The sequence below is a fragment of the Alosa pseudoharengus genome, unplaced genomic scaffold (assembly GCF_046254945.1).
Source record: "Alosa pseudoharengus isolate Yale_2024_CS ecotype anadromous, Long Island Sound unplaced genomic scaffold, YU_APseudo_1.1 YU_APseudo_1.1_scf_6, whole genome shotgun sequence".
Taxonomy (NCBI): domain Eukaryota; kingdom Metazoa; phylum Chordata; class Actinopteri; order Clupeiformes; family Clupeidae; genus Alosa; species Alosa pseudoharengus.
In genome coordinates this window covers 37,328,933-37,349,844 of record NW_027468848.1, presented here as the reverse complement: position 1 = coordinate 37,349,844, position 20,912 = coordinate 37,328,933, and the positions used below count along the sequence as shown (strand labels likewise).

Sequence of the window (20,912 nt, the reverse complement as noted above, 5' to 3'; positions counted from 1 at the left end):
CAAAGGAAATATGAGGGCACATAATTATATTATGTGGTGAAATACCACAGGTTGCGTGTCCGTTAAACTGGCTTTTTATATGAAACAATGGAATATCCTTAGACTTGTGCCAGACACTGGGCCTATTGCACAATCGCCAATAGCAACTGGAGAGTTGGTTCAGTACTCAGGTTGCAGACTTATAAGGTGATAACAGCAGGCTTAGAGTAAAACAAACTGTAACTAAGAGATAACATTGTAAATACAGACTTTCTCTGCTGAAAGTAGAATAATTTCAAAGTCATGTACTGCATAATACCTTGAATGCACTGCACACGGTAGGGTTCAACAATTTATTTTATAAATTTGCATTACGATATCATCATCTGTCATCTACCACATCGACAAACACTTTTTATTTGGCTCCCTTGTGCTTGCTTGACAATACTGTGAATGCTTTACCACAGTATAAATATTTGCAATATCCTAGAACTGTTATAAGTAATCCAGAGACACTTACAATAAATACATAACCTACATAGCAATAATCAATAAATACAGGGCGACATGCAAAACATGAATTACAGAAAAAAATGAGAACTTGTCAATTCTACATCCTGTTTGCTCATACAGTCAATTTTCTTTACCACTGTTGGATTGATTAGGCTACATCATTTTCTTCACATGAACATCATATTCATCATGATCCTCCTGAGGGCGATGGTTTCTAATAACCAGCGCAGTGACCATGTCCATATCTGCCCCTCACAGACAGAGGCTACTGCATTTCTAGTGGTCAATATGAAAGATTCCTCTGTAGTACTGTGAGTAGGAGGAAGACGAGGGCAGTCATGGGACAGACAGAGACGAATGGGAAGGGTGGACCCAGTGCAGCGCTGCATGTCCCGCTGGGCAGGTTATTGTTGGATGCGTTGTAGGGAGCACCGGCGAAACATTCGGCCGCCACTCTGTCACACTCACAAATGAACATGTCACACTCATCATTGCTGGCTGGAGGAGAGACAGATAGATGTGCCGAGAGAGAGAGAGAGACTTACTAGAAAGTAAACATGCCTCAATATGACCATTTTGGACTGACCTCAATAACCCTGGAGTGCTTGAGCAAGCCCTATTCTCTATTCGTTTTGTTCATTTACTCACACAAGCATGAGACTGTCTTGCTGGTCTCATTGCAGGTGAAGTCATAGAAGTTTGTGTAGGGACTGTCCAAAGTAGACTGGCAGGCACTGTGGTTCTGAGCAAGGCCATAGCAGTCGTCATGCACCACACAGCACCTGGAAGAATGAAGGAATTGCTTTGATCTTAAAATAAAGTGGTCACACTCACCCCAACAGTTTCTCATAATAACTAGAGGAATGCAACAATGAACACTAGTGTCCTGTGTGCTGTCACAAATTGTAAAAGTACATGAATGATATAAAAATAAACGGTTACATATCCTGATTAGACTAAATGTATGTAAGGGATGATGGCCACAGATGTGTCATGCAACAGAAGTAATGGATGAGACTATATAAACCGTTACAGTGATGAGACATGGGGTATGAAGTGTCCAAGCAACATCAGGAGCATTGGCCAGCAACATTGCTCAAGATGCCTTGTGGCCATCATCAGCTTTAGACTATCGCCTATCCTTCCCTCTGACCTGTCCAGGTCGTCAACCGGTGTGCCTCCTCCTCCAAGCCCACAGTAGCAGCCGTAGTCTCCAAAGTCCAGCAGAGGGTTGCTGTTTGGTAGAGTGCACTTGATCATCTCTCTGAACTGGATCAGGTTGCGCTCAGGCACTGACAAATCTGAGAGGATGAAAACAAGTTAACTTTAACAAACAAAAATGCTAAGGCCACAATGAATAGATTACACATATAACTGAATAAATAAACTAAAATATAAAACAAATGTTAAGAAAAAATACTTACAAAGAGGCAAACAAAGGCTGAAGAAAAACAGTGAAGGAAGAGGGCTCATTTTCCTGTTTAAAGCAATGATGGGGTCTTCAAATATGTTAAATGGTAAATGTTAAATGATAAAAAAAACAAACAAATAAATAAATACACACTTTTAAACTCTTAAATAGTCATCTCTTAGCTTGTACTTCAAAGATGCCCCATGTGTGTATATCCATAGACTATTACCGATATACCATTGTGAGAGGCTGGAGGCTGTAGTGTTCTTCCTGACTATCTTGCCGACTATTTGCCGACTATTTTGACATAACAATTCCTTATGTGATAATTCGGTCATACCATGCTTTCAGGATTGTTATGACAATTAGGCCTACCAGTTAATACCAGTCTTAAAAGACAAGACAAAACTGTTTAACCGGCAAAAAGGTCCACATTTCACAGGGGGAAAGCTTGAAAATGACTTTCTTGACTAGGCAAGCAACCTAACTTACATGGGTTGCAGACTGTACTACTACAAAGCATTGATGAAAACACTTAAGTACAAGACCAGGGGCAACAATCATTCCCAAGGCAAAATACAAGTAAAACACAAAAGGTACAAATGAGGACATCTGGTGGCAAAAGGCAGTATGGATAAGTTCTCAAGACAGGACAATAGGGTATTATGACTATCAGCAATAGGGTATTATGACTATCGACATACAGAAATGCAAAACATTCATGTGAATGTTGTTGATAGCTGTCAGCTTCCAAAATACTTGATGTCATATGGCAGTTGCATGCATATTCTCAGAGCTGTTATGGTAATTACGTAGCATGTCACTGTCAGTTACACACTTATCTAAACCTGTTACCAAGGCTTTTCATGTTTGAAAATTATTTGAGATTAATCTGTTTCTCTGTTAAGTCTGAACAAGAGCATGTAATAGCCAGCATCAAAAGATTGTCCTCCAACATGATTCTGTGACCTGTTCAGTTTTATGAGAAAGAACCTCAAACAAAAGACCTCTGTGTAGGTAAAGTATTCTCCTATGATAAATATCCCTCTGGAATCCTAACAGGACAATATTACAGTCATGATTATCAAAGACTCCATTCATTCCTTGTGCTCATAGTATTAGCTTTTGGCAGATGGCCTGTCAGGGTTCGGGTTGGACGGGCCTGGAAAAAAACAAAAAAACTTTCCCTTCTCACATTCTGGATGGAGACAAACTTTTGCAGAAAAGACAGTAGTTAACTCTTCCAAGTACAGAATTTGTTCTTTCCAAGAAGTTAAAAAGCTTGTCAGTGTTTGTCAAGTACAATGTGCACATATTTAGTATTTATTAGTCTGTTTTCACAGTTATTGTTTATAATGGGTTTTTTTTTTTCAGATAAGAAAAATGACTTACCTTTTCTTAAAAAGAGAATTCCTTTATCCAAGACTATACACTTGTGTCAGAAGCAGTGGGTGAAGAATTGTGCTTGTCGAAAGTTTCAACTACCTGGCAGACTTACTTAGGATGTTCCACTGACAAATTTTATGGTGTCCTCTTTTATCTGTCCCATAAGACACCCAATGTTGCTTTCCCTCCCACCTCTTTCTCTCTCTCTCTTGCTCATTCTTTCCCAGCTATGCATGTGGTGCCGCCTGCTTATCATAGAACCAGTTTTTCAGCTGGTGGCAACTATGAAGGCACATGCAGTTTTCATGTGTGATTTTTGCACACAGTGACAGACGCACCCAGGATGTAAGATAAAACTTACCTCACATTCTTGTCAGCTGGACACGCAAAACGTTTAAACAATTTAGTCTCACATCACACCATATGTCGTGGCCTTCCCATTCAGTCATCCTAACATGAAGTAAAGTTCTGTTAAAAGACAAAATGTAAATGTAAAATAGATGTTACATATAGACTATGCTTTGTCATTATGTGTCAGTATTCCATATTTTGTATTACATCATAACCTGTGGGACTCATGACACACCACATGGCTCGTGCCCAGTTCCCAACAGTTTCCCCTTTCCCACGATTCTTTAAATAAACCTTTTCTCAGTTTCCTTATCACCCTCTCTTTCCTGCTCCCTCTCTATAAATATGTGTCTACCTGCACACTCTCTCTTGATGGGATGTCTGACATGATGATGAACTTCTCTAGCCTTGCTTTGCTGGTTTTTGCAGGTGAGAATTAACCTTTACCTTCATTGATGCCACCCATCATCTCACTCTTAGTCATCTTTCACTTTCTTTGTCTTTCATTTTTTGCTTTATCATCTTTATATGCATATGTATATGTTTGTTTTATAAAAAGGGTTCTTCAATGTTTTCTCAGTTAGCCTTATATATCAGATTAGTAAACAGAATGTGCCTTTGCAACATTGAATGAATGGTTGCTGATAATGGGCCATATTGCATTAAAGATCAGCCCTTCCTTTCTACAATAGTCATGAACCCTTTGCAATTGTAAGCACATAATGTAATCTGAAAACTGTTGCCCTGATAAAAAAAAAAAAACAATGCAAATGATCTCAGCTGGTATTCTGTCTATAATGGAGTGGAAACTGTCTCCAAACTTTTGACTGGTAGTGTACTGTATATATAATATCAGTCTATCCAGAATGTATGCTGACCCTAGGTGGGATCACTCATCATCTGAAGGCACTTAACTTTTTAATGAAAAAGTAGTTAAAGTAGTTACATATCTGTTCATTTATTTATTCATTTTTTACAATTTGTGTTCAGTAGTTAAATGTTGTCTGTTTCTTGTTAATAGTCGGCTGCTGTAACATTTGAATTTGAAATCATGCTTGTTTGCCCACTTCCACAGCAACATGTATCTTAGTATGAAATCAATAATGATCTTACATGTTTGTGTTGCTGCAATTATGATTGGTTATGGACAATTGCACAGCTCAAGAGGAGTGACATCATGTCCACTTATACAACTTAAGTAGCAAAATTCATAAGTAAATTCAGCAGGTTTATATGCTTTAAAAACAGAGCATTTACTTGGATAACCTGAAACTATCTCCTCTGTTTACCAGAAATATTGCTAATGCTAAACAAGTGTCATAACCCAAGATGACAAGACTTTCACAACTGGCTCATTGTGGAAGACAGTAATGCCTAGAGCTTCTGTCTTTTGCCTCGATCACCTGCATTCCTGAGTGTTTGTATCTGATCTGACAGTGTTCTGGCAGCCCTGACATTCAGATTAACACTTTAATTATAATCCAGACAATCCTTCAAGTACATTATAGGTACAGAGGAACGTATACCTGAATGCACAGAAGAACATGCTACTGCTGTATTTCAATATGTTATCCCATGGAAGACTATTGCACTGTTATTGAAGTAAAATAATAATAAAAAAACAGTAGCCGCTACAATCTTAAAGTGTTATTATTCATGATAATTCATTTTACATTACATTTGGCTGACGCATTTTTAGCATTTAATTCATCTTCAATTAATTAAGGACAGATCCATTCAGGCTTTACCATGCTTATGCCCATCTCCTGTCTGCCTTCCCCGTCCTGTCTGTGTACCAGTCTGCGGTGCCTATGGGGCCCATGTGCCCTATGCCCTATGGCAGTTTGGGGAGATGATCCAGTGTGCCCAGCCTCAGGTCAACCCTTTCCTCTACAATGAGTACGGCTGCTGGTGCGGCCTCGGGGGGTCCGGGCAACCCAAGGACGATATTGACTTGTACGTATGTGTGTTTCACACGCCTTTTCATACAGTGACCATGCAAGAAGCTTGCTGAGTCTGATGCTGAAAATCTGCTGTGTGCTCCTGTGTTATTAATTCCTATCAGTTTATTATTATTATTATTTATTCCTATTAGTTTTTTTTATTATTATTTATTCCTATCAGTTTTTTTTTCCATTCACATGGCTGGCCTTGAGCGTTGCAAAATGTTCTGAATGGGTGTGAACTATTTTACTATATCTTATCGTACTATCTCTGCAAATTTCCACCAGCTGCGTATAACAACTGATTTCTCAGTGGGATGGCGCAATTTATTTTTTCTTTGAATACAGTCAGCTGTTCAGTAATATGGTGCCTGCATAGGAACCACCTCTTCCTGATTTCAAGATCTCTTAAATCAAAACTGATTGAGTGCAATTTGTGAAAGCCTATAACATGGGCCATTTAGGGCCTGTGTCCACCAATCGCGTTTTTTGCGCCGACGGCATTTATGGATGATTATTCAGACTCTCTCTCTCCCTCTTTGTCTCTCCTCACTCTTGCCCAGGTGCTGCCAGGTTCACGACCGTTGTTACGAGGCCAGCAGAAAGATGCCAGAGTGCGTGCCCATAATTGACGTGCCCTACATCAAGGTGTATGACTTTACCTGTTCCAACCAACAGGTCAGCTGCCCAGGTAAGAGGCGAAAACAGTTCAAACCGCTGACATACTGTAAAACACTTAAACAGCTAAACAACAATTATGGAATGGGTGTTACTTATTTAAGTGGCCTACTGTGTAATACTGGTAATAAACAGATTATCAATAACAACACATACCCAATAAGCCTGACCGTATCCTAACCATAACCTCAGACTCTTCTGAAAATAATTTGTTTTCAGTAATGCTACCAATAACTCACAAATCTCTTGCTTCATCAACCTATTTGGTACAACTAAGAAATGCTGGATTTCATCAGCAGACTTCTTTTACTACTTTTAGAGAAATTAATTAAATCTGAGAGAACCAGAGAGGTATATCCAACCTATAACCTGGCAAGATATATTTAAGCTTAACTGTCTTCAAGACAAGAGTATCGACTTGCTCATCAAAATGTTATGCAAAATGTATGTCAGAGGCTACAGATAAAAGCAGCATTCATTCCTGGTTGGTCATGCATGCCATGTACATGGGTGTGACTTAGCGATATTATAAAAGAATATTCTAACAACCCTTATTTCTGTGTGCAGCCTCTAATGATGCCTGCCAGGCTGCGGTGTGTGAATGTGACCGTGTCGCTGCCCATTGCTTTGCGAAGCATGCCACTTCCTATAACACTGACTACAAGAACCTTAATGCCAAGGTGCACTGCGTTGACTGAGGTCTTCAGAAATGTGTTTGTGTCACATGAAATGCTTACTGACCTAAACACAGTAAAACAAGTTTGAATACTTTAAAAAACCTGATATTATTTACAATATTAATCAAATATGTGTAGAATGGTAAATCCCAAACTGTGTGTCTGTGTGTCTGTTGAAAAATACAGTACTTCAAGCATCAGATAACTCTCTGAATAAGTATTGCTGTCATTAAAATGTACATATACTTCATATATTTAATTGTATTATATTATATCTTTATCTTCATTCAAAAACATTAAGGTCTCAAAACAGACTCATGTACACTGTGCACAGACTGGTATAACATTTCACAGTCAGAGTATGGTGTACTCAGAATTAAATTATAATAAAAAAATGATGATTACAGAAGAGGGCCAGTTTATGAAACAAGACAACAGTAATTGCCAGCTGCACTGCTCTATGTGTTAACACACAACAAATTCTACAGATAAGGAGATGAATCCAATCTACGCATAGGGAATGAGTCTTGGACTGTCTTGGACTTTTTTGCCTTTTACACACACACACACACACACACACGTCATAAACTGTACATGAGAAAAAGCTCACTTGTATCCCCAATTTCTCCAACACCTGTGAATCCCTACTGTTGTTCCCCACCTACTCCAGGGTTGTTGTGGGAATTCCCACAGCTGACTCAGATAATAAGGCATGTGCCTAATAATAACATACACAGACACACCCACTCACATAGACAGACATATTTGACATACACCCTGGTGTGCCTTGTTATGTGGGTTTGTAGAGTAAAGTAGTGACATATTTCTTTTGGTAACGATGAGTTGCGCTAAGAACAATCACGCCATCCTGAAACGACATGAAATAACAATATGAGTGTTTGTTCATAAATAATGAAAATCTTCATTTTATACACATCCTAACATTTCAGGGATGAATTGTCATAATTTGTAATTTACCAACTGCCTATTAACAAATATTTTTAATCCATAGGGCTACTTTCAGAAGTTTATCAACAACACATTTCAGTTGATTCATAACACCTGTACATAAACAAACAAAATAACTGTTACACCATGTGTAGCTAAAGGAAGATGATACAACATGGCATAAATGGTAACATGGTATGTTACACAAACACACACACACACACACACACACACACACACACACTCTCTACCAGTCAAAAGTTTGGGGTCACTCAGAAATTTCCATTCCACTCCATTATAGACAGAATACCAGCTGAGATCAATTGCATTGTTTTTTTTTAATCAGGGCAGCAGTTATTTTTTTAGATTACATTATGTGTGATTACATAATTGCAAAAGGGTTCTCCATGTTTTGTCAATTAGCCTTTTTAAAAAATGATATCAGATTAGTAAACAGAATGTGCCTTTGCAACATTGGATGAATGGTTGCTGATAATTGACCGGTCACTAAGCCCCACCCCCCATTGTTACCGTGTGAAACTCGGACAAACATACTAGACTTGATTAGAAATATATTATGGAGAATGGCAGCTGACAGTGTATCAAAGCAGGCTTTGAGGAGGTTTTGGTTGATAAAGGATTTCATTTTTTATTAAAGGTGGCGCTTAGCGACAGGTGAATTGGCAATGTAGATATTGCATTAATGATCAGCCAATGCAATGATCTCAGCTGGTATTTTGTCTATAATGGAGTGGAATAGATATTTCTAAGTGACCCCAAACTTTTGATCGGTAGTGTGTGTGTGTGTGTGTGTGTGTGTGTGAGTGAGTGACATACCATGTTCCCATTTATGCCAAGATCAACCTTAAAGGAATTATCCGGAGTAAAATGCACTTTAGATCGATTTACGGATGATTGGGGGTACATACGTTGAGTTGACATCAAAATCATGTCATTCGGATGTGTTTTGAGAAAGTTCGATTGTACCGTTTTCAGTCACAACTCGTAGCCTGGAAGTGAGCGGGGCATTTCAATTGCGCCGCTACAAAACGCTATTTTTATACCTCTTCTACAGTTCCAAACAACATAACACTTACGTGGTAGTGAGTAGAGGGTCCCTAAAGCCAAACCGAAGTATCCCGAGGTCTTTATGTGGTCGAATAGAGAGTCCAGAATGAATTTCATCAAGCCAGTACCTTTCCAGAAATGTTGCCATCTTTGCTGCCTCTTCAGGGGAAAGTCCGTAGGAGTCTTATTGCTGAGTGTGTTGTAACACGCTCTGGAAATTCACAATTTCGTCGCCGTTTTTAAAAAAAAAAAACACGTAAATGCCCCGCTCACTTCCAGGCTACGAGTTGTGACTGAAAACGGTACAATTGAACTTTCTCAAAACACATCCGAGTGACATGATTTTGATGTCAACTCAACGTATGCACCCCCAATCATCCGTAAATCGATCTAAAGTGCATTTTACTCCGGATAATTCCTTTAAGTACCTTGACTGTGTTTCAAACTCAAGTTATTGTCCCACAAACATACCTTAATGGAGAGTGCATACAGATGATTTAGCATCACATGGTTGGGCTCAGGGAGCAGAGCTGGGTCACACTGTGCACAGATTACACACATTTTACTGCACAGAATATGAAGAGTTCAGATGCAAAACCCTCTAAATCCGTCTGACTACTTTTCTTTTAAATGAGCATTTAAATTCAGGCTTCTATAGGGTTTTGCCTATAAATCGATATTTCAGACCAGGAAGAGAGTGGTATTTAGTGGGTTTAGAAGTTAAATTATTTGATTAGCGTATACTATGTGTGGAGAGCATCCCCTCACCATCTTTATCTCATTTTTGACATAGGTGGCATTTAGAGGCTTTTGCATCTGAACCCTTCATATGTTTACCTGTTTGTGTGCTGTACAAAATGAAAACATCTACTATGATGTTTAATAGAGAACTAGATGTTCTAGATAAGAGAAGACAGGACATTTGTAAAGATATCCTGACCGCCAAAATGCCAAAATGTAAAAGTTAAATGAATAATTTCAATAATGGAAACATGGTCTTGCATAAGTCACTCATGTTGTGTGACACCAAGTTGGTAGCAAACTTACAGACACACCGGTGTCCTTGTTGAGTAGGACCTGCAGCAGGTGTGGGGGCAGAATGGGGGGAGAGCGGAGTCTCTCATCGGGCCGCACAGTGTAGGGGTCCTGGTGGTATGGCCCTGGAGGGGAGCTAGAGAGGTCTGGGAAAGAGAGACAGAAAGAGGGAGGGAGGGAGAGAATTCAAAACAGTGACTGATTGATTGGTCTCAGTCTCAAAGTAAAGATAGGGTGAGTGGTTACACATACAGTATATACATGCTAACACGGACACACGAGTAAGAGACACCTGCTTATACCTTGTACTTATTCTGAATGTGTACATGTCACGTGTGGGTATGTGTTAAATTGTTCACTGGAACATCTCATAACTTTCATTAATTAATTTCCTGCCATTTTAGATATTTAAATGTTTAGATACTGAGGACATAATCACTACAATTTTTATATGTATTATGTATATGTATTTTTAACTTTACACTTCAAGTTCAGGTTCAAGTAAAAAAAAAAACCTTACCTGACATATCAGCACACTTTTCAGAGTCAGTTTTGAGGGCATCAAACACTTCGAAGTCTGTCTTTTTCACCCTGATCACATTATTCATAGTACCTGCTTTGCCGACTGTCATAGGCTAGAAATGAAACAGGTGTTTGGGTTATGACATATAACACATAATTTGATTAAAAAACAATTCAGTTGCAGGAATTGAACACATTTTGAAACGGACTGGTAAACACAGGGGGACAATGTTTTAAACATTTATCCACAAGGGTCTTGTAGGAGGAGCTAATGGAGGATATCCTCTCTGTTTACTGTTTACATTTTGTAAGAATATGCTTTACTGTTGTAAGAATATGCTTTTTCTTTACTCTTCTATAAAATAATGTGCAGTTTTCCGTATCACAGGCCAGATAGTATGGCTAAGTCAGGGGTTTAGTTTGACAAAAGGATTTCAGTCTCACCTCTGCTGGGTCCCAGGCCCACTGCCCATCCACGCAGTATCTGTACTGATGCTCCCCCTCTGGTAGGTCAAGAACTGCTACAAAGTTGTGCTGGCTTTAAGGTGATATAGGCAACAATGTATTTCTGTTCAAATCAATGCTACAATAGGGCCTATATATTTAGTAAATATATGGTCACATCACACACTTTGCCAGGCATGGCAAAGTATGTGCTGAAAACAATAAATCTCTCAATACAATTACCTTACTTCCATGGCACCCAACTTCCGGGTCATTGTATATTCACAAACTTTGTCATTATATATCTCACAAACCAGTAATCAGTAACTGAACCCCACATACCCTACCGTCCTCCTATGATGATCTAGTAAGACGTGTTTTACAGTAAAGTCACAGATTCAGTAGCACTTGCAAAACTGAAAAAGCTGTGCCCTACTGGTCATTTTTATTTGTCATGTCGTTTTCTATGTACTGATGTCTATTGTTCAGGCTTTTGTATTGCAAATATGAAAAGCGCTGTATAAATAAAATGTGATTGTATTCAGGGGCTGTTCAGGTACAACTTTTTTTCAGAAATGCGGTCTTATTTTTCTAAACTACCAGCAACACTGACATCTAGTGGTTGATATGGTACACACCAGGTCAGGTGTGTCACCAGGACTTCAAGACATTCTGGGCCTTAGCCCAAAAGTTTTATTCTGTAAATACTGTAAATGCACAATTTCTGCACACTATGGCAAAAATATGCATGCATGAACTGTTGTTTGACTCCTGAACATTACCTCACCTGGAACAGAAAATGCCATCATTCAAACTTTAACAAAAACACTGGGACATCAGTGGATGATCTGTGCACCTGCGAGAGAGAGGGATCTTGGTTGCCCAGTTGTTGAATGAACCAGAAAGGTAGACCTCCTTCCCTCCACCTGTCCACCGGAACATAGTTGGCCGATTCTGGGATGGGTTTTTCATGTCTGACTCCTGATCTTTTTGCCACGCAAGAAACTCATGTGCCTCAGGACCCTATGAGGGGGATAAAAATGCATTTCAGGAGCTTGCACATTTAAAAAAAACCTAAGACTTAGAAATTGGGGCCCATTTCTCTGAGAGATGGTTAAGCAGTATAGGCCAAATAAACTAAACAGTGATTGATAAGTGGGGGAAGCTGTGATAATGGGGGCAGTCAGTGGCCTACTGGTTAGCCCTTCGGACTTGTAACCAGAGGGTTGCCGGTTCGAACCCTGAGTAGGCACGGCTGAAGTGCTCTTGAGCAAGGCACCTAACCCCTCACTGCTCCCGAATGCCACTGTTGCAGGCAGCTCACTGCGCTGGGATTAGTGTGTGCTTCACCTCACTGTGTGTGTTTCACCAATTCACGGATTGGGAATAATTGCAAACCAATAATTGGGAATAATTGAGACCAAATTTCCCTCACGGGATCAAAAGAGTATATATAGGCTACTTAGACTGAACATTGTGGGCTTATAGCTTAGTGTTAAGGAAAATGTATCAACCTAGGCTACAATATAGGCCTACTTAACACACACTTTAGGATCATCTGCATGAAACAAATCTGTGTCCTCGTTGCTGTCCATCAGGATGCTGGAACGATGTTCCTCCTTCCCTTTCGAGCTGTCACGGTGTCTCTCCCCATGGCCCCCTCCATGACCGTGACCGTGACCTCTTTCGCTGGTAGTGTTACCCATCGATGTGTGCCAGGTACAGTAGGCCAATGCAGTTCACTGAAAGACACATAGCGAAGGGCTAATTAGCTGGCTATTTATCACGGGTGTAGCTATGCTATCCTACAATTCAACCATTTCCCTTTGGTCGTCATGCATGACTGATCGACAAATTCCTGTCTCCGGTTTGTTAAGTGTCGACACCGCATTAGAGAGAACAAAGACGGCAAAATATTACAGGCTATCGAATTACAGATGTGATTTTGCGCTAAATAATAATAATAATAATAATTTTTAATAAAACATTTGCGCCCTACGACCAACTCCAAAACAACACGAGTTCAACTGAAATATATCACCTACACCTAAACAAAAGCCTACATAAACCGTGCGTAACTGTGCAACCAGGTCAGACATTTCTTACCTTATTCTGAGAGTTGAAATCCACGTTTAAAAACAATTCCTACATAACCACTCCAAATCCCGCACAACAGCGGCTGTCTTGGTTAACCTTTAACCGTGAAGGCAAACCCCTCCCGCCTCGATGTACTTTGCTCAAGGTAGCCAACTTGTAGGCTTAGTCTAACCAACAATATTTTGACTATAAACAATGACGTTTGTCATTTGAAACGATGGATTCCGGCGTTATAAATGCGAATGAACCATTTGTTATCCATTGCACATAGTACATGGAGAATCAGCATAGGAAACCACACAGTTGGGTAATTTACCCATAGGCCTATAGCTTGTATTTATACTCTAAGTAGGCCTCTTTGACAATAATTTACAGTTGTCCCTGTTGACCACTAAGATGGTAGGCTATTTCTTGGCAGATGTTCCATTACAAATAATACTGCTTTCAAGGGACAAAAAAATAGCTGCAGTTAATGGCCAAGGCTACTGCAGCAGTTATATAACTGATATCAGTTACTGCTTACTGCAGTTGAAGTAAAATGCAGCACAATGGTTATGTGACCAAATGACTGCACATCTGCAGCAAAGTGCAGTAGGCTAGAGTGTAATAGAAATGCCTTTTTTTCATGTCCAAAATACTGCATTCCTGAACAGCAATGATATATTCTCAAAAAAACTGTTTTTGAAACTGCAGTTATCTTTGAAAGGGCTAAGTTCAGTTTCAGGTCATGGTGTCTGGAACAACATAGTTTTACTCAGGTTTATTCAGGTAGTCTTTGTCTTTGAGCTCTGGTCAGTGAACCCAACACAACAGACCACTCCATGAACGGCTCCTTATTGGTATTGGTAACTGAATTCCTTAGGCTATTAGTATAACAGACAGTCCGATCCCTTGGGTATGGTACTGAGACTGAAGTTTTTACGGCTCACCTATTTACTCTTCTGGCCCATTAAACTAGGCCTGTGATGGAATCCACCAACTGCACACGTCTCATCTTAGCCACCCCCGTGTACGGCACATTCTCACGGTTATAGCATTTCACTGTGTCATGCTACAGCAACTCAACACTCTGAGAAGCATGGGGAGGTGGCCTGCATCGCATCCAGAGATTGTATACACACTTAGATAAACACAGACTGAGGTGCGAACAGTGGGCTAAGGGGGCATGGGTGCTGGATGAACTGGGCAACTACTGGGAAAGTTGCAGGACCATGTATGGCATGGCATATATTTATGATAATCCTGCCAATTACATGAATAGGGCCTATATTTAATTGTGTTTGCATGTACTGTACAGTCATTACTGAGCATATCTATTTTTGTCTACAAACTCTTGTCAGTCACCCCAAAGCAGCATGCAAGTCTGTAAAACACGTATCAAGAGTCTCCTCGTAATCCTCTTCATCGTCATCATCATCAACACGATCGCCGCCAGCCTCAATATTGCATTTGGCGCCGATGCGCGTGGCATAAATCAGTGGTGCCTGCTGTCCTCTCTGCGCCAGGTTTACGGGGAATTTGGGGCCTATATTTAGGCACGGCTGGTGATACGATTACATATCGGAATACATGATCCTCCAGACTCGGCAGATTGCTGTGGGTGTGAAAGCAGCGAGGGAAAGGAGGACAGAGGGCAGAAAAGAAGAGGGGAAAAACAGAGACTGGACAGAGGGTGGGAGCAGAGGAGTGACTAGTAGAGAGAGAGGGCACAGTAGTGAGTTGATGATGGTGATGGAGAGAGCTTGTAGGTAGTGGCCGCTGCTTGTTTTCTGTCTGTAATTAATTTATGTCCGTAAATAATTAATATTATAGTAAATGGCTGACATTGAGAGACATGGCAAACAGCAATAAATCAGACGCTGAATGAGCAAAGAACCAATAACTAAAGGAGAGATAAAGCAAATAAAGTATAAGTGGATATAAATGAAGAAAGTACTGTTATAATTATACAGTAATAATAAATACTTAAAAGTTAAATAAAGTTAAACTTTACAATGTGAGAGACATAATAACACAACATTTTTTTAACTAGAGTGCATCATAGTATATTTATTAAAATCCATCACTATGTACAAGGTTTATAGAAAGGCAAACAATCAAAATGTACAAAAGCCAATAGAAATGTATTACCATAATAATGCATGGTGTTATTAAAAAGGACAAAAGTGTAAAGCTTCTCTTACATTGTAAATCACTGTTATCTGAAGACACATAATCAGCCAAGAATTAACAAGGTCTATCTGACAACTACAAATGTGAGTTTGTTTGCACCAAATTTTTCAATTTTGCCTTTAAACAACACATATTGGGGTTAAATCACTGTGTAATTTCAATCAATTATTGCACACCAGACAACACAATGCAAAACATAGTTCTCAAAATGAAGAGTTTCAGCCTCCTAACTGTCACTGACATGTAAGACCTGGACAAGACACATTTCATGACATGTAAGACATGGAAAAGACAAATTTGTCATTATTCATTGAAATAGACCTACAGTAAACACCTGGACTTGTCAGCTTTTGTACTTTTTTCTTCACCACATAGGCAGTACAGTACTTTCTCTAAATGTGCCTTAGATCCATTTGCAAATAGCAACACAGAACAGACATGGTATCTCTTATGGATAATGAATGATTGCTTATTGAAAAAGTGTGCAAAGGAGATTCACACAGGTGTATCAGAGATCAGACTTATGCAAGGGATCTTTACCACCTGTGAATAGATTTTCTTCTTAGTTTTCTTTTTGTTTAGCACAGGAAAATCAATAGAGTTTGAAAATGTGTGAGCAAATTTGCAAGAGATGACTTCTGCTGTGCAAAGAAGGTGTTAATGAAGACCAAGTGGATCCCAGTTTCTTTAAGCAGGTCAAAGGAATCGAGAAAAACTGTATTATGCAATAATGTAATTGGGTGCAAACTGAAAGCATTATATTATTTATATAATATAATAAATAATATCAATATATGAGTTAGTTCACAGCTGATGAGAAAATCAATAGAGTTTGAAAATGTGTGAGCAAATTTGCAAGAGATGACTTCTGCTGTGCAAAGAAGGTGTTAATGAAGACCAAGTGGATCCCAGTTTCTTTAAGCAGGTCAAAGGAATCGAGAAAAACTGTATTATGCAATAATGTAATTGGGTGCAAACTGAAAGCATTATATTATTTATATAATATAATAAATAATATCAATATATGAGTTAGTTCACAGCTGATGAGCTGAGCTGAGATATAGGGAAATATATTTTTGGGAAATATCATACTTTTTTAATGTAGTGTTTCAAACACAGCTATGACTTGACTTCACTGGTTAGGTTCAGGAAATCACATTTGAGATACTGATATAAAATGTGGGAGATCATTGGGTATTGAAAACAGGGTGTAGCAGTAGCGGTAAGACCATCTGTGAAGAAAGTACATCGTCCTCATATGTACGGCACCTCTGTTGACCTGGTAGCCTTAGCTGGGGCGTGAGTTTACAGAGATCAGTCAGTGCTTCCCTCGCTCAGTTGGAGTCGTAGAGGGACGTGCTGGAAATGGTACTGAGCTGAATGTTAAAAATAAGACAGATCCTGCCCACAGCCTCTCTTTGTAGCAGGCAGAGAGAGGGAGATGGGAAAAAAGGGAGAGAGAGAGATAGAGGGAGGGAGACCAAGCCTGCCCCAGTGTGTGGGTCCAGTCTCTCTGATGTGTCCGTAGGCATCGATTCCTTTGTTGAGAATAGTTACTCCTCCAGGATATACAGTATATCTTTATATGTTAGTTTATCTGATATTTTGGCTTGGATGGTTTCTCCCAGTTGTTTCATATTGCTTTCTAGTTACAGAAGAAAACAAACATACAAGATTAGACAATTATCATGACAACTTTGTATGGCATACAGATATATCAGGGAGCGGGGCGTGTGTGTGTGTGTGGGGGGGAGGCATGGGTGTGTGAGAGAGAGATAGCATTCTTTGATGTGACAGTACCGTTGTGAAATGGACGATGGTGAATATCATGATGATGAGGATGCCAATGATCATGGAGGCTATGCCCATGTGCAGGGCCTTCCTACCCAGGCGCTGGGCACCGTCATAGTCTTCATCATCATAACTACTCTGGGACTGAGAGATAGAGACAGACAGAGAGAGAGTGAGAGATAGAGAGTAAGAGAAAAAAAATCAATTAAATAAAAAAGCTACAGCAGATGCAAAGACTGGTCAACATTAGGTGTTCAACCTTATGCTGAACCTCAATAAACATTAAATTGGGCAAGACATGCAACTTCACTTCAACTTCTATCATTTCCTCAACCTCACTGGCTAGACTAGACTTTCCATATTCTTATTTTTATTATCTGGGTCATGGTTTTGACACAAAACTTTTTTTCCCCTTTTTACCACATTTCATGTTTTGTCATTCCAGCTCCAATGCTGTGATCACCTCTTTGAACAGGGTCAGTGATGTCCCCCCAAAGGCCCACGGGCTGTACATCACTTTTATCACAAAAAACTTCAGAAGTGCAGTGCCGTGCAATCACATGTCTTAGTGTCTATCCTAGGTCTGCATTAGCTGAATGTAATTGCTGTGCACACAGTTTAGAGTGAACTTGAGCAACGTCAACTGTATTTCTCACCTCTGACTGACACCTGTTTTCCCACGCACTTTCCCTTTCACACATTCTTATTGTTGTCCCCACATCGTCATGATTTTAAACCACTGTCATCTCACTGCAATGACCCCCCCCCCCACTCCTCCTCTCTTCCTGTCTGTCGGTCTGTCTATCTGTCTCTTTGCATTTCAAGTACTGTAATTATAAGTTGAATAAAGTAAAACTTAAAAGAGTTTACAATGTGAGAGACATGATAACGCAAAACATTATAACTATAAATGCATAACATTATATTTATTAAGATCCATCGCATTGTATAAGGTATGGAAAGGCAAACAATCAAAATGTACAAAAGCCAATAGAAATGTATTTCCATCCAAATGCATGGTGATTTTACAAAATATGTTGGTCTGTCTGTCTCTTCTCATTTTTCCAGCTGTATGTTTCTTCTTGTTTTTTATACAAAGTGTGAATTTAGGATGTCTGTTAGGTAAGGTGGTTAGCAGCGCTCATCCTGTTTCTCACAGCTGTGATGGCCGACACCCTCACCCACAAGTAGAGTCACTATCACACTCTGGAGCCTGAAGTCAACCTGAAACCAGAAGGTGTTGCTCTCCACAGGCTGAGCCTGTGCACCCTGTCACACAAACCCTGTAACAACACTACGCTGTAGCGTGTCTCCGCTTTCAACCATGTGCGTGACAAGTCTGCAGGCAGCTCTGACCAAAGGTGCTGTCTGAGACTGGAGAGATTCAAAGCTACAGCTACAGGTTTTAAGACACAGAAGCACATACACCCCTCACTCTGTAATGATTACAATGTCATTAAGTCACTAGTCAGTATTTAGCACATAACTCTTTTTTTACATAAGTCTACTTTGTATTGTATTGTGTATTGTGCAGAGCCGGAAAGTAACGGAGTACATTTACTTGAGTACAGTACTTGAGTACAATTTTGAGGGATCTGTACTTTACTCGAGTATCATTTTTGGGGAGTACTCATGACTTTACTCAAGTACATTTGAGAGGCAAATATTGTACTCTTTACTCCACTACATTTCTATCCATAACCGTGAGTACCCATTACTACTTCTAAAAAAAAAAGGAAAAAAGAAAAATCTCAGAAACCCTCAATTTGTTGTTTCCCTCTCAAACGTGATTGGATTGTGCAGGCGCCACTGATTGGGACAGCCTATCAGCAATCACCTTCAGCGTTCCGCTAAAGTCAACTCCATGGTCAGATTTAGATAAGAGATGAAACCATAGATGAAACAATGGATGAAGACGCGGCAGGTCCATCCCGGGAATGTGCCAACCTGTGGCCCCACCTCGCGAGACTAGTTAATGATAGTTAATGATAGTTTTCGCTTCAAGTGTTTCAATTACAAAATAGTATTTTGTATTTGAAATATGTATTTTAAATACATGTATTAGAAATACGGCCCATCCCTGGCAACATGGTAAAAAGATGAAAATGACTTGATTTTACTTCCAATTCATTTTACATTCTCCAATGTATTAACATTAACATTTTTCATAACTCCATGTACGTTTCTGTACATAAATGTAAGCACTGTGGCAGTAGTAATGCAATATTTAGAAAATGTAGGCTACTCTTGTACTCTTGATACTCAAGTACTTTTAAAAACAAGTACTTCAGTACTTTTACTTAAGTAGACATCTGACTGTTGTACTTTTACTTGTACTTGAGTAAAATGTAGCAAAGGGTATCTGTACTTTTACTCAAGTAATGAAGCTGTGTACTCTGTCCGCCTCTGGTATTGTGTATTTGCTTTAGACCTTCAGAAGATTTTGTAGAGGGAGTGAGTCTTTAGTTTCAGTAACCTTTTGAAACAAAGCTCAGCCTTTTTCGGGTGTTTGAAAGTTTTAGAGAGACAGTTTTTCCAGACATGGAGGTGGAGTGCAGTTGCCCACTCATCCTGAGGCATAAGGGTAGCCTAAAAACCAAACCACGCTCAGGACTCTGTGTGTAGGATGAAGCACTTAGGATTTCACATTTTAGACGGGTGCTCAGTGGCAATCCATTTGTATTATTTTATCTACCACATAAGACCACAATAACTTGCCAAAGTAGAAGTGGCATGATACAAAATAAATGCTGATCTGCATACTGCAGTCATGCAATAAGCTTGACGTAGCCATACTCAATTCTAGTCAGAATATGAGTCTGATACTGCTCCATTGGGACATAATTATGGGGTGTGTTTCAAACGATACAGGTGGGGAATACCTCTGACTAGTTGTCATTACTAGAAAATTGCGTGGAAACCGATTGCCTTAAACCATTCTAGTTTTTACAAAACATAAAACTAAACAGGTTTAGTTGTGTCAACTAACAACCTTATGTTGATGCTGTAGACAAATTAAGCTTACATTAGTAGTCTTTACTAAAAATCTTTAGTTCACTTAACTTATTGTTTAAGAAGTTGCAGTTGTATAAAATAACTAGGTTAAAATACATGTTAAAAAACTCATTGAAATATTAACTAAGTTCTGTAGAAAGGCCTATTGTTTTTTATTTTAAGATTAGGCTACTGTATTAATTTAACTGTTTTATTAAAAATTGAAGAGAAATTCATCACAATGTATAGGAATGCATTTTATTATTGATAAATCATGAACAAACAACATTTAAACTCCACATCCACATAAACTCCACTCCACATATTCCACATCCACTGTAGATGAAGAACCTATAAAAAAAAGACGAAGAACCTATAAAAAAGAACACAAGAAAACACATTTTTAGTTCATGTTCATTTACTCAGTTGAAATAAAAGTTTGCTATATCACCTATGAATGCAACACATAAGTGAATGGACATCGGCTAACATTAGCCAAAAGCTAATCAACATGTGCTGCTATGGTTAGCTAAGACTGTCTATAGACAGAAACACCAATTTCAATGATAAAGTCTGAATTAAACTAAGTAGCACCAAGACAGGTATATTTACACAAAAACATATGTGATATTGTTATAATCTGCCATACACACCCATTGGAAGGTAGCTACCATGAGCTAACTGTCCGAAAGACTACTAGCATGCTAACAACGAAGCTAATGTTACCTTAGTTTTCCCAGGTAAACAAACATTTAGCTAACTATTGGTCAAACTGAAGATAATTTTCGGTTATTTCATCAGAATTTTAATTTTTCAACAAGTTCATCAGAAAGTTCACCCACCATTTGATGTAGTAGCCTATTTGTCACAGCAGCACGATGCATGGAGTCATTCATGTCTCTG

General features: G+C 39.2%; 4 protein-coding genes and 1 long non-coding RNA gene across 7 annotated transcripts in view; 1 reads left to right on the top strand and 4 right to left on the bottom strand.

The window, feature by feature from the left end:
* Window positions 1–318: 318 nt before the first annotated feature.
* Window positions 319–3,502, bottom strand: LOC143106039 (phospholipase A2, minor isoenzyme-like). 2 transcript variants are annotated; one of them, XM_076270212.1, is made up of 5 exons: window positions 3,296–3,502; window positions 1,917–1,991; window positions 1,646–1,793; window positions 1,141–1,274; window positions 319–990 (listed from the first exon to the last, which is right to left on the bottom strand). In XM_076270212.1, the coding sequence occupies exons 2-5, from the start codon at window positions 1,963–1,965 to the stop codon at window positions 776–778; spliced, it is 546 nt and encodes a 181-aa protein (XP_076126327.1). In that variant the 5' UTR covers window positions 1,966–1,991; window positions 3,296–3,502; the 3' UTR covers window positions 319–775. The 2 variants fall into 2 exon arrangements, with proteins under 2 accessions (XP_076126327.1, XP_076126326.1); XM_076270211.1 differs by having other exon boundaries at window positions 1,917–1,969.
* A 479-nt stretch (window positions 3,503–3,981) lies between these two features.
* On the top strand, window positions 3,982–7,188 carry LOC143106099 (phospholipase A2-like). Its single transcript, XM_076270284.1, has 4 exons — window positions 3,982–4,069; window positions 5,440–5,596; window positions 6,147–6,274; window positions 6,829–7,188. The coding sequence occupies exons 1-4, from the start codon at window positions 4,018–4,020 to the stop codon at window positions 6,957–6,959; spliced, it is 468 nt and encodes a 155-aa protein (XP_076126399.1). The 5' UTR covers window positions 3,982–4,017; the 3' UTR covers window positions 6,960–7,188.
* Window positions 7,189–7,496: 308 nt separating this feature from the next.
* Window positions 7,497–13,191, bottom strand: prkab1b (protein kinase, AMP-activated, beta 1 non-catalytic subunit, b). Its single transcript, XM_076270283.1, has 8 exons — window positions 13,062–13,191; window positions 12,503–12,697; window positions 11,812–11,978; window positions 10,956–11,049; window positions 10,510–10,624; window positions 10,002–10,135; window positions 9,426–9,494; window positions 7,497–7,806 (listed from the first exon to the last, which is right to left on the bottom strand). Exons 2-8 carry the CDS (start codon window positions 12,659–12,661, stop codon window positions 7,729–7,731), a joined length of 816 nt encoding a protein of 271 aa, XP_076126398.1. The 5' UTR covers window positions 12,662–12,697; window positions 13,062–13,191; the 3' UTR covers window positions 7,497–7,728.
* A 1,959-nt stretch (window positions 13,192–15,150) lies between these two features.
* The window catches only part of LOC143105688 (transmembrane protein 233-like), a 9,515-nt gene continuing 3,753 nt past the window's right edge, over window positions 15,151–20,912 (bottom strand). The window contains exons 2-3 of the mRNA XM_076269764.1: window positions 17,025–17,159; window positions 15,151–16,869 (exon numbers count right to left, since the gene is read on the bottom strand). Of these exons, the coding sequence (XP_076125879.1) occupies window positions 16,858–16,869; window positions 17,025–17,159 (147 nt within the window). The 3' untranslated portion in view covers window positions 15,151–16,857. The remainder of the gene's footprint in view (window positions 16,870–17,024; window positions 17,160–20,912) is intronic.
* The window catches only part of LOC143105689 (uncharacterized), a 3,033-nt gene continuing 2,374 nt past the window's right edge, over window positions 20,254–20,912 (bottom strand). For both annotated transcript variants that reach the window (XR_012983520.1, XR_012983521.1), the window contains 2 exons: window positions 20,852–20,912; window positions 20,254–20,382 (listed from right to left, as the gene is read on the bottom strand). The exon at window positions 20,852–20,912 is cut by the window's right edge. This is a non-coding gene — a long non-coding RNA (uncharacterized LOC143105689). The remainder of the gene's footprint in view (window positions 20,383–20,851) is intronic.